This window comes from Danio rerio, chromosome 5, assembly GCF_052040795.2.
Source record: "Danio rerio strain M-AB ecotype USA chromosome 5, GRCz13ab, whole genome shotgun sequence".
In the NCBI taxonomy this organism is placed as follows: domain Eukaryota; kingdom Metazoa; phylum Chordata; class Actinopteri; order Cypriniformes; family Danionidae; genus Danio; species Danio rerio.
Window position 1 is genome coordinate 23,942,498 of NC_141025.1, and position 13,729 is coordinate 23,956,226.

The window sequence follows — 13,729 nt, forward strand, 5'->3', positions numbered from 1 at the left end:
TTGTTGTAAGGTTAAAGAAATCACTTAATTTTGACAGTATTTCTGAAAACAAGACAATCTGTTTTGCTTGTCTAGAAAATGCTTCTTGCTTTAATTCTTGATTTAGAAATTTTGACGAGAAACAAGAAAGAAAATCTAGGTTAAAAAAAAAGCCATTTTTGCAGTGTATACACTCAGACATGAACCGCTTAAACATTTATTTTATGTTTGCTTTTAAAATTCAGTTATTTGGATGATTCTTTAATAGTGACCTTACAACCCTTTAGAAAAATACCTTTCTCAAGGTGGTCTCAACAGTGGTTGACAGTTCACTCATAAATCAAAACTTGCTCAATGGAATCTACATTATGGCAAATAGCATAAATCAATGCAAATCACCACAGAAAAAGAAGATTATTTTTATTATTATTGTAGTTGTTGTTATTATTATTATTATTATTATTATTATACTTTTTGAAAAACCGTCTTACTAACAATGTGTAAAAAAAATACTTTGTAAATATCTTTAGATTAAAAAAAAATGCTATTTGTATCTGAGGAGCTGAAAATATTCAGTCTGAGATTCCAAAATTTGTGTTGGGTCAACATGAAGAAATTAAGTAAACTTATTCATTTTTACAAATATAAGTGAATTGAACCTAAAACAATTAAGTTTACCCCCCAAAAAACTCAAGAATTGTGTTAATTCAGTCCAAGTAGTTTGAACAAGCAGCAAAGGAAGCAGATCAAATAAATGAACCAGCTTATCTGTAAGTAAAGTACATAAGGGTATTAATTAGTTCAGTGTTGCCAGATTTGGTGGTTTCCCGCCCACTTGGGCAGTTTTGAATTTGATTGTGTGGGTAAAAAATGACAGGTGGGTTGACAAAATTTGGTAGGTTTTGAAACGTAACTTTTATATGCAATTTATTTAACTAGACATAAATGTGTGCTCCTACTCCATTCAGTTAGTAGTGACCAGTGCATAGAGCAAACTGCATGGGCCCACTCGCAAGAGGAGATGAAGGAAAGTTGTTTCAAAATCTTACTCCTCTTCACGTGCATGCGCATCACCTGCAGTTAAACTCACAGCGGATTATCATGACACTTTTATCAATCATGTTTTTCCACAATTGACAGCAAGAACAAACATAGAAGCATTGTCTGATTGACGAGCAGCACCTAATTATGTTTAAAAGAATTTAAAACGCCAAATAGGACTCATTTCTACCCCATTTCAAAAATAAAACATACTCTAACATTAAGCGCAGTCTGTGGGTGAGAGGGGGGCAGTGTTTCGATGAGACCTGGTTATGGTGCGATTCTGTGACTGCTAGTGTTGGTTCTGTATGGTTAAAAACTATGACTGCTAAAGTAACCAGGTTAATTTTGATTTAAATAAATAAAAATTAAATAAAATATTAATCTAATATTTTGATTTTTTTTTTTTTTTTTTTTTTTGTGTGTGTTTTGGGTTTTGGGCAGCTTTTGGCCCGGAAAAAAATAAGCTATATCTGGCAACACTGAATGAGTTGCTGCAAGAAAACATTTTAATATAAGATTTCCTTCTTGATTTGTGATTTGAGTGGTTATTGTGTATTAGAAATCCAAGCATAATGATACAATAAACCTATAGAAATTAAAGGGATCCAGGTTCCCATGTCTCAAATTCCCAAGCTGCATTGCACTTTGAGCAAACGTTCCCATTCATACTTTATAACTCAATGGCTATAAAGGTTTCCAAAATTATTCAAAATATTCTACAAAATTCTCACTAATTCTGAGTGGCTCACATAGGTGAGTGGGCTTGACAAACCACCTGTAAAACTCGTTCTTTTGCTCTTTCACGCTCAATTCCTCTGATAATTCAAACGACACTTGCATCAGTTTTGCACATTTGCACCAGATATATTCTTACAATCACTCCAAATTAAAATAACACTGCATTTTTAAAGTGTGCTTCACTCAGGTGAGTGGACTTGACAAACCACCCGTAGAAACACTCTTCTCTCTCAAAAAATAAAATAAAAAGCACTCCTCCCTTCCACCTAATGCTGTATGCACAAACAGTTGCTTTGTATAATTAGCTCTTCTTGTGTGTATTGCCTCTTCTTGTTGAATCGCTGAATGCCTTCGAGTGTCTGCTAAATATTGATGTAATGTTATTTTATCTTTAACAAAAAGATAAACTCAAAAAGTGTTTGAATAAAGTTGAGGGTGAGTAACGACAACAGAATTTTCGAGAACTATCCCTTTAGGAGTTGAAAATCAATGGCTTCTGTTCTTCCAGCATCTAAAAATGGCACGTTGCTTGAGTCCAACCTAATTGAACATCTATATAAATGATTTAACAACAGCCCTAGAACAATCCACCATTGCAAGCCATGTGAAATCAAGTAGCTGCTGCTGTGCGTGGATGACCTGGTTCTGCTGTCCCCACTGAAGAGCCGCAGCACAGCATGTGCTTTATAGAGCAGCACTGCCTGAAATGAGCTCTGACAATCTGAAGAAAAGCAGAGCCTCATCACACAGCACCACCACTGATCATCCTACAATTGACAAACACTTACAGTCCTTTAATCTAGCTGTCGAGAAGCTCAGAGGGTGATTTACATTATAAAACGATGATTGGAGAAACAAAGCAGTCTGGATATAAAGTTATTTATAACATCACTCTTCTGTATGCTTATGTGCAATACATCAACTGTAAATGTCAAACACAAACATAATATAAAAACCTAATTAGAAACAAGCAATGGTGGTTAGATTGCTGTTGCAACTATTATATTTTTAATATTTCGCTGACTTCTTCACTGAATTAGAATAAGATTCAAAATAGGGATGCTCATAATAAGCAATTAACCGAAAGGGTACTTTTTTAACCGATTAATGGTATCAGTTAAATGATTAAAAAATATTGTGTGAAGTTTATTAATAAACTAATTCCGAGAAGATCACGTGCTTATCATTGATCAGCTTACAATTGATTCACCAATCAGATAATTCCTAACTCACTATAAATAACCAAAGTTTTCTTATCTCAATATCTTTGTCTTGAAGAATCCACCCCTACTCCCCCTCCTTTGCAGATGTGCGACACGGCGGCCCAGTGATTAGCAACATTGCCTCTAAGCAAGAATGTCTCTGGTTAAAGTCCCTATAAACCAGTTGACATTTCTGTGTGGAGTTGGCTCGTTCTCCCTGTGCTCGTGTGGGTTTTCCTTGGGTTCTCCAGTTTCTTCCCACAGTCCAAAAAACACGCAACCTAAGTAAATTGAACATACCACGTTGATACCATAGCCAAGCTCATAGCATGCGTGCATCACTCCTTAGCCATCCTAAATCTGTCATTAGCCAGAAATAAGTCGGAGGAGTTCACTGAGATCTACCTGAGCTCAAAATCCCCTCTCGCCTACAAATGGGAGAGAGCCCAAGGCTTCCGGATCTCATAAGCTCAGGGCTCTCTCCTAGGACAGCATGCTAAACAAGCTTTATCATCAATCATCAGCTAAGTGTGAACTCTTGACTATATATATATATATATATATATATATATATATGGATTGGGTCGATAGACAATGCCATCGTCCATCGCCGATGGCCAATACAATAGACAACACGATGCTGAGCCGGCATCGCCGATCCTCTGCCCCGCCCCTGTCGCAAACCTGCTCACGAAAAATACACACTTAGGCCACGTTTACACTAATACGTGTTACTATTAAAATGGCATTTTAGAACGAAAATGATCCACACCGTGCTTTACCTAGCATTTCTGAACAACCCTCCGTCCGCTGAAAACGCACATCATGTAACCACACACACACAGCCACACACTGTCATGCGCTCCTCTGAGTTCCAGAGAGCAGTGCACGTCGAACAATTTATCAAGGATGTACCGCTGAATCGCATCTCACTATAGTTGTTAAATGTGATATTCAGACATCCTAAGTCTGCCGGAAGTTCCAGGAGTCTCTACGGTTTTGCGGGACTCATAATGCCCGCAAACAAGTGATAATCTCCCGGAAATCCTGCGTTCCCTCCCAGTCCTCAAATAAGTTGCGCACCCTTCTCACTCCCTCATCGCTCCTCAAACAAGTCGCGCGCACTCTATCAAACTATCTGAGCGGAAAAAGCATGTTACTGTACGTTAGTCATGTCTTTTTCAAGGCAGAGGTGGGACTATCGTAGATTAAATGCATATTTTCCGCGGAGAGAAAGATTTGAGTTTCGAAATAGTTCCGCTTTTGCCACTGTGGGAATTAATGCTATATGTGTGTCGCTGTTTTTACTTGTGTACTTTTTACTTACTATTTGACTTTGTTTCTGCTTTAATACTGGTGTTAGACTGCATTGTTTTTAATGCACTCCTGCATTGGGCTCACAGATACACTGCATTTTGACTACTTTAAACTTGTTTATAAGCTGTGGTGTGCGTCCATTTCTGTTTAATGCTGAACGCAGTCGACCAATCACGACTGGGTCATCAGAGTAATCAGCGCAGTCTAGCCTCACACTAAGGAGGGGTTTGGGAACAAATGAATTGCTGAACAAATCATATGGGAATTGTTGGGATAATCAGGTAAAAATAAATGCATATTATAAGACAAAGTGAAAAAGTGAAAGTGTTTTTTGACCTTGCATGCAGATCAGCCCTTTGTTGGAGACCCCAGAAACTAAAATATGACCTTTTTAAAATGCATTATAGGGGCTCTTTAAAAATAATTTAGTCAGTGTTTTTATTTTGTAATCTAAATTTGTCATTTTAAGTTTAAAATATCTAGAGCAGGCCAATTTTTTTTCTTTTTATTTAGTTTGTTTTTGTTGGAAACACTGCAGGTGCTTGTAGATGTACTGTTGTTCTAAATGCTGTTTTTCAATGTTAAAATAAATTAGTATTTTAAAATACAATATTGAATGTGTCAGGCACAAAATAGACACGTCAATTGTTTTTTTTTTTATTAAAAAAATAATTAAACATTAATCTGACCAGTTAACCGTTAATGTTCGGTTAACAAGCGGCGTCTGTCGATTGGTAAAACTAACTGAAATAAGCATCCTTAGTTGAAAATAATCCATAATTGCTTGATTTATTCTCCAGCTAACCAGTTTTTGTGTGTGTCAATTATTTTGATTCTACAACTAATCTGTTGATTTCTCCCATGTTTGTTTTTAGTACATCTCTATATTTTTAGTACAGTGTAAACACTATCATCTGTGGTCATTTCTCTTATGGTTTTTACCATAAGCAGTTATGCTCGCGCACATCATGGAAGTGCATTCACCAGAACAATAGCATCAATCTGTGTTCTGTCCAAAAATATTTTATGGCAACAATGAATGCTTCTGTTTTCATCTGTTTGATATTACATTCTAGTGACCACCACCCATCTTTGTCCCGCATCATGTTTTAAAGGAATGGTCCACTACAATATCATATTTTAAACTTTAGCTTATGTGTAATATAGATGTGTGAACATAGACAACACCTCTAAATGTAATATGCTCAAAGTTCAATGCAAAGGGAGACATTGGCTTTTACAGATTTAGCTTAGCAAAGCCTACAGCGAACAAAGTATAGCAGAGAAATCTAAAATGGCGTCCAAACGCCACAGAGCTTGTTCTGTTTCTGTTTTTGGGCTTCCAAAGGACACAACACAAAGAGAGAAGTGCTTTCAATTTAATATTAATTATGCTAAAGAGATTTATAAATATATATATATATATATAGCTAGCATTTGACAAAGGACAACTTCCAGAATCTCTCAGTTCAGTGCTGGATTTGGCTAATAACTCCTCAAAGGAGGAGCAGCTTCACCCATAATAGAAGAAGCTTTGGATTGTGAGCCACAACCTGTATTTTTATTTGGTCAGATTGATCTATTACATGCACAGTTTCTAGTGTTAACGGTATGTTGTAGCAAGGATGTAAACAAGGGGAAATGCTGTTTGGCACCGTAAACAATTTAGCTACAAATTCATATTTATCCGTCAGACTGCTGTAAACACCCACATTCTTAACCAGTGCTGCAGTGTCTCTGTATGGCACTGCTTTCCCTGCGTTCTACATCTCGAGTAATAAATCATAAGGCTCAAACTAATACGGCTAACGGCTACTCCGACTGACAGTATTTACACAGTACAAAAGCGTGTGCTTATAGGGGCATGACACTTTTCCTGGTGACATGGAGCCGATCCCCGAATCACAGCACATTATGTTAGCTGACCAATCAAAGCCTCTTGAGCAAGCTTTTTGGAGGAACTAAGAAATATGACAGTCGTTTTCATGTTAGCTGAGCAGCTGTATATAATCAAAGCAAGATATATGAATAAATAACATAATTTTTTTTTCTTTTTTTTTTTACAAATGAAGCATGAGCACACATTGCTTTGCATCTTATAAACACAATCAAGCCTTAAAATACACTCTGGACCACCTCTTTAAAGCAAAGTAACTGGGTCGAAGAGTCCCAGGATGGCACTCCTGCATAGCATTAGTAGAAATGTACAAACAAAGCACACTTTTATACAGCTTCTGTCTAAAGTAGCTGCAATTATTCAAAATGAGCATACAAAATGTGGGACACAAATATGATGCCAGTTATTTATGTAGTTGTCGCTGCAGCAAGGGTTATTTTTCAGAACACCTATATCAGTAGAATTCGAATACGTTTTTACATTCGATCAACACACTTCATAATAATAATACCACACCATAGAGCAGTTCAGCTGAAATCAAAACATCAACAAAATCTGCAAAAAGTACAACTGATAAAAGAGCATTTACACAGCTTTTTCTAAAATGTGTAAATAATAATATGAGAATATTGTTTGATTATAGAAATATACAGAATTGCTTACAACTTTTAAAATTATATCCCTATCATAATTGATTCTCCAAACTGCTCAACTAAAAGCAATGACTTTTTTTAAAAATGTGAAAACAATCATTTTTTGCTTAAAAAAAAAAAAAAAAAAAAAAAGGAAATTCATTGAATAAAGAATGAGCATTGTATGTTGCTCTGTTTGGAACCATTTCTATTGCATTTAAACTTCTTTCTAATAGGCTTAATAGGTTTTACAGCCATAAAACTTTCAGGATGTGATTTTATTTCATGTTTGAAAAGTGTGCATCTGTGCGACAATTGTACAACATCAGTTCACACTTTCCTAAAACAATTACAGTATTCACTTGTTAAGCAGCTTCCAGGTCAGAGCACTCTTTCAAACTGTATGGGGAGACTCAACAAATGATACTAATAAATGTTTACAAAGCATTTTATTACTTTTTCAAATCATTATCGCTACATTTGTCCATGCCTCATATCAGATGGCCAAAAAGTGATTAGTTTTGTATAAATTGTTAAAATATAAACAGCGGCAGCCCAGAGACTGCTTTGTACACCATGATTTTGTAAGAAATCCACTTTAGTGTGTGATATGACTAAAAAGTGGGCATAAACAAATATTTTCTCATTTCAAATAAGTAGCGTTTTGGACCTGGAAAAAGTATTCCATACATCCCGACTTAACAAACGGATTTCTGTGGACTATACGGTAATATACCACACTCATCTGTGTAAAAACCCGCACTATTAGATAAAGGCAGATCTTAACTCACATTCTCTGTGGTTCCAGTGATCACATGAAGACCATCATATGTGGATTTGATGTACATGCCCTAGATGGAAAAGAGATCATTTTGAGTTGTCGTATCCATCATATGAAACTGAAGTCAAGTCATTTCTGTCACCAAATAAAATAGCAAAAATCGTGATTTTGCTGTTGGTTACACAAATAAATAGTGTCACTCCAAAAACACTAGTGGTTTTTAGGAGTTTGACCTTCCAGTGGATGTAAATACCATCATGATGAGTTCTGAGTACATGATTGGCTGAGAAAAGTCGTATTTACAGTTATAGGAAACCCAGAATTGTAGATGATACATGAGTTGCCAAGTTGTTACGGCATAAGGGCATGTAAAAATGAAGTATTGCTGAAATGTGTATCTATTATCGATACCTATAATCAATCTGTTAATCAATCTGTTCAATAAGTTAATGTATAAACATTTAAATCACATTATTATTATGTCATGGTTAAAACTGTTTAAATATATATACTAACGGTCAAAAGTTTGGGGTCATTTATTTCATGTTATTTTTTTTCTGTTCATCCAGGCAGCATTTATTAAATGTAAAAAATAAATAAACATGTATTTATTAAATATGTATTTATTACTTGTTGTTTGTAGGTTCAAATGTAATTATTATTCCTTTCATTATTGCTTTTAATACTGTCTCCATTAATAATAATAATAATAATAATAATTAATATTAGAGTGATTTCTGATGCATCACATGGCTGAAGGTTGAAGTAATGAATCTTTAAAATCACTGAATAAATTATTAAATTAAATGATGAACTACTTTTGAACAGTCATTTTATAGCGCAGTAACATTTCACAATTTTACAATTTGCACTGTATTTTTAATTAAATAAATGAAGCCTTGGTGAGCAGGAGAAGCTTATTTTAAAACATTTCAAAATCATACTGACCCTAAACTTTTGACTGGTAATGTATATCAGTTTTGTCTGTTAAACATGATATAATTCTTGTTAATAGTTTTTTATTAAAGCAATTTTGTGTGTAACCTATTTAGGCTTATTGTTCAGAAGGTAATTCTTTAGCTTTACTTTAGTCTACTAAAAGCATTCAATTGCAGTCATTTAAAAATCTGTTAATCACTCTGTTCAATAAGTTAGTTTATAAACATTTAAAAGCACATACTTATCTCATACATCTCTTATCATATGTCTGTTAAACATGGCATAATGTTATTAATGGTTTATTGATGTGTTTTTGTAGCCTGAGGAAGGCTTTAAAGCTGAAACACATTGACATGTATTCTATTTAATTAAAAGTTCTCCTGCTAATGCTGAAGATCCCTATATTCAAAGTCAAAGTCAGCTTTATCGTCAATTCACATGTACAGGACGTACGGAGAATTGAAATTGTGTTACTCTCAGACCCAAGGTGCATAACAGATAATATTAATACAAAAAGTAGCATTTAAAAAAAAATTCAAAAAATACAATTACACATAATATAATCTACAAATATAAGTAAAAATAAAAATTGTAAACAATACAATTGCACTTAAGGGCAAATGGCAAAGAGTGCAAACCACAGTTTGCAGATGCAAAACAGTATATAGTGCAAAAGGCTTGTAATTATGATAAAGTGACAGTGTCTTTAATAATATACTGGGAGGTAGTATAAGATAACTGGCAGACTAACTGCAGGTAGCAGGTAACTAACCAGGTTACTAACTATTATTATTTATTAACATTATTATGTTTGTTACTTATTTGGCTTTATTGGTCAAAAACTGATTCTGTTTGATTATTTAGGCCACATTTATGTATTATTTACACCTTAAACAGAGAAATCCACATTTTCAGATAGTTGTCTTTTCACTAAAAAAGGATTCATTGGATTTACAATATTTCATTGTAAGTGGCTGCAAACAATTTATATGGGCTGAATTTAAGCTACACTTTGAATTTAGTAATGTTCAACTTTATTAGTTTGTTTAAACATCCTGTGCCTATATAAATAGTTTGCTGCCACTTACATTAAAAAAAAAAAAAAGTAAATCTAATAAATAACTTTATCTGGTGTGCATATTAACCAGCAATGAGTAAAAGTTCCTAAACATTCTCTTCTGTTTCACCATTCTGTCGATAATGTATGTGATGTCGCAGTGCTTTACTCACCAGGCCCTCGCTAGGCATAACGTTGGTCAGATGCACAACCTCGAGGTGTGCAGACTGTGACACCAGCGAATCAGACGACAGTGATATAATGTGCTCACAGATCCCTGATAGAGTCTTACACTGCAAAGACAGATAAAGACAGAAGCAGACAGTGTTGTCAGTCTGTGTTTGCCATACCATAGTAAATCTCTCAGTCTAATTATAGCAGTTGAACTGGGATGAACACCGGCAACCCTGCAGCAGTCCAAACCTTTCAGCATCAAAAGAGAAATACACCCATGATGCATAATAAATCTATTTTAAATCATCCCACCCTAAATGTACAGTAGATTTACTTCTGCTTCATTTTTAACATATATTTATTTTCCTATTTGTCTCAATCCATCCATCCCTCGCTCTCTTTCTCTTCTACGGGCAGTGATCCTGAAGGGTGAAAAACTCACAATCTGCATTATTCAGGATATCCAACCTTAGGCTAAACACACATACTGTACTGTATGCGCGTACACACATTTTTGCTTCGGAGCAGGGTAGATACATGTGACTCCACAATCACGTTTTACTTGAAATATGTTTTTAAGGGGAGTGTGTGTGTGAGAGAGAAATGTGCAGGAGTTGTGTGTTTTAACAGCTTTGAAAATCACATTGCAACTTCTTCTGATGTAAAAACCTAATTTTTAGGTTAACTTTTCTTTTATGTCTTAGAATAGTTTAATTGGTTGTCATGTGTGTTTTATATTTGTTTTTGTTTGTTTAATTATGTAAAGAAAACCGTTTTAAAGGCAATCCACTCTAAAAAGTTGTTGTTGTTGTTATTATTATTATTATTAGCTAAGATAAAATGTCTTATAACCAGAATATTTCCTTTTGTGAGCATAGACAATTTTCCTCACTTGTAAAATGCTTTCATAAAGTGGTTAAATAAGGTCCAAATTAATGTCTTATGCTGCAAAAAAGCAAAAGATTGATGTTTTTCTTATTGTTTTGTCTTGTTTCCTGTCCAAATATTTAACAATTCCTTAACCAAGAAGCAAGTAAACATATTATTTTGTGTTCAGAAATAATCATTTAAAATGAAGAGAACTTTAATTAGCTAAAGTATATCCTCCAGTGGACATAGTAAAATATTCTTATTTTAAACCAAAAACAATATTACTTTGCATACCACACTGACAGATTATTTGGTAACACTTTATTTTAATGATCCATTTGATGGTATTAGTAGACTGACTGCTTAATATCTGCTGATACTGCTCCTTCAACAGACATTTAACTGACTATAATAACTTTTCAAGTACATGTCAACTTACACTAACCCTAAGCCCAACCTAACAGTCTACTTATAATCTAATAAGAATTAGTTGGCATTTAGATGCAATGCAACATCTATTCACAAACGGACCATCAAAATAAAGTGTGACAGATTATTTAGCATGTTTTAAGGAAAGACTCACTTCATTTTGACTTATTATTTCTGAAAACCCAGCAATACTGATTTAAGAATCTTTTAAATGTTTTGGATTAGAAACAGGACAAATTGTCCAAGTAAGAAAATATGTTTGTTTTTTTTAGTGTAGGCCGGCCACAGCCTAATTTTGCAGCACTCAGTAATCTAGGTGTATTCTCCAATTCAACACTTGTGGCAGCAATATTTTGTCTGAAAACCCCTCAGTTGTGGGGTGTCATTTTGATTATTTTATTTCAAATTGTAAATGTCAAACATATTTGATATTTGTTGGCTGCAGTTGGATACTCTGGACACCCAATAAGAGAACGCTTCACAAATCAGATGTTTTTTTTTCTTTAGCAAAAATCAGTTTTTTTTTTCTGAATTCAAGGTTGTTCACAGGGTTTCTGTGAGATCTTGTATTTGTGGAATTGCAACTGTGAAATCGTTTTACAGTCAGAAAGTGTACAGTCTTTCAGCCTAGCTATCTAGTGTGTGTTTTCAGAGGATTATAGTGTAATGTGTATTTACTGTATATAGCCCATTTTATGTATGATGTGTATTGTATCACCTTAAGCCAGGGGTGTCCAAACTTTTTGGGCCGAGGGCCAGATGCAAAAAAACAAACGTTGTCGCGGGCCAAATTTTACATACATCACACAGACACGCATATATATATATATATATATATATATATATATATATATATATATATATATATATATATATATATATATATATATATATATATAAATACAGTTGAAGTCAGAATTGTTAGCCCCCCTAAATTATTAGCCCCCGTTTATTTTTTCCCCAATTTCTGTTTAACGGAGAGAAGATTTTTTTCCACACATTTCAAAACATATTAGTTTTAGTAACTCATTTCTAATAACTGATTTATTTTATCTTTGCCATGATGACAGTAAATAATATTTGACTGGATATTTTTAAGACACTTCTATACAGCTTAAAGTGACATTTAAAGGCTTAACTAGGTTAAGCAAGTTAACTTGTTAAGTTAAGGTAATTAGGCAAGTTATTTTATAACAATGGTTTGTTCTGAAGACTTAAGGGGCTAATAATTTTGACCTTAAAATGGTTCATTAAAAAATTTAAACCACTTTTTATTCTAGCCGAAATAAAACATAAGTCTTTCTCCAAAAGAAAAAATATTATCAGACATACTGTAAAAATGTCCTTGCTCTGTTAAACATCATTTGGGAAATATTTAAAAAAGAAGAAATAAATCAAAGAGGGGCTAATAATTCAGACTTCAACTGTGTGTAGATAGATAGATAGATAGATAGATAGATAGATAGATAGATAGATAGATAGATAGATAGATAGATAGATAGATAGATAGATAGATAGACAAATAGATAGACAGACAGACATACCGACAGACAGACAGGCAGACAGACAGGCAGACAGATAGATAGATCATAACAAGAACTGCTGCTTAATTGAATGCATGTAATAGCGACACCCGGTGGTTATTTTTTTGAATTACGTTAATTATTGTATAGCGGGCCAGATTCTATTGATATTTATAAAAAGCCTCACGGGCCGCCAAAAAACTGATTGCGGGCCGCAGATGGCCCGCGGGCCGTAGTTTGGACATGCCTGCCTTAAGCGATTCACAATCTCAACAGGGGCTTTCTCCACACCACCACCAGTGTGCAGCATCCCCTTGGATGATGCAATGGCAGCCACAGGATACAGGCACAGGCGCCAGTGCGCTCACCACACACCAGATATGGGTGGAGTGGAGAGACAGTAATACAGCCAATTCGGTGGGTGGGAATGATTTGGAGGCCATGATAGGTAAGGGCCAATGGAGGAAATTTGGCCAGGACACCCGGGTTATACCCCTACTCTTTACGAGAAATGCCAGGGGATTTTTAATGACCACAAAGAGTCAGGACCTCAGTTTAACATCTCATCCAAAAGTTGGAGCTCACTGACAGAACAATGTCCTCTTCACTATACTGGGGCATTAGGACTCACAGGTTGAGCGTCCCCTTGCCTCACTGATACCATTTCCAACAGCAACCTAGTTTTTCCCATGTGGTCTCCTATACAAATACTGACCATTTTCACCGAAAATTTTTTTTTTTTTAAAAAGGTAGACCATGGCTATTTGTCTGTCTGTCTGTCTGTCTGCCATTTACCACTAGATTGTGGGTCATATTGATTGGCAAACATTAAAATCATTTAAAAAAATTCCACAACACCTCTGACAGCCAAAACATTGCAGGCATATTCATCAAACCAGTTTCAAACTGACCCTCAACGTAATATGTTGGTTAAAAGCCTAATTTAGATATCTTCCCAGATCAAATAATACACATTTAAAATAATTTGAAATAATTAATGTTAATGATTATATATTTCTGCTGTCCATTTGACTTTCATTTTAGGTGTACTACTGTACATATTTTTTGACATAGTCAAAAGAAATCTTTATGGTAATCGAAAGTATAGGTGAACAAGCTTGTGTGTCTGTGTGAAGCAGTAAATGTG

The 13,729-nt window shown here is 34.7% G+C and overlaps 1 protein-coding gene across 1 annotated transcript in view; it reads right to left on the reverse strand.

Annotated features, from left to right (window-relative positions):
• Window positions 1-13,729, reverse strand: part of si:ch211-26b3.4 — an 81,025-nt gene that overhangs the window by 30,738 nt on the left and 36,558 nt on the right. Inside the window, exons 6-7 of the mRNA XM_087253442.1 lie at window positions 9,760-9,879; window positions 7,601-7,660 (exon numbers count right to left, since the gene is read on the reverse strand). Coding sequence (XP_087109568.1) covers window positions 7,601-7,660; window positions 9,760-9,879 — 180 coding nt within the window. The remainder of the gene's footprint in view (window positions 1-7,600; window positions 7,661-9,759; window positions 9,880-13,729) is intronic.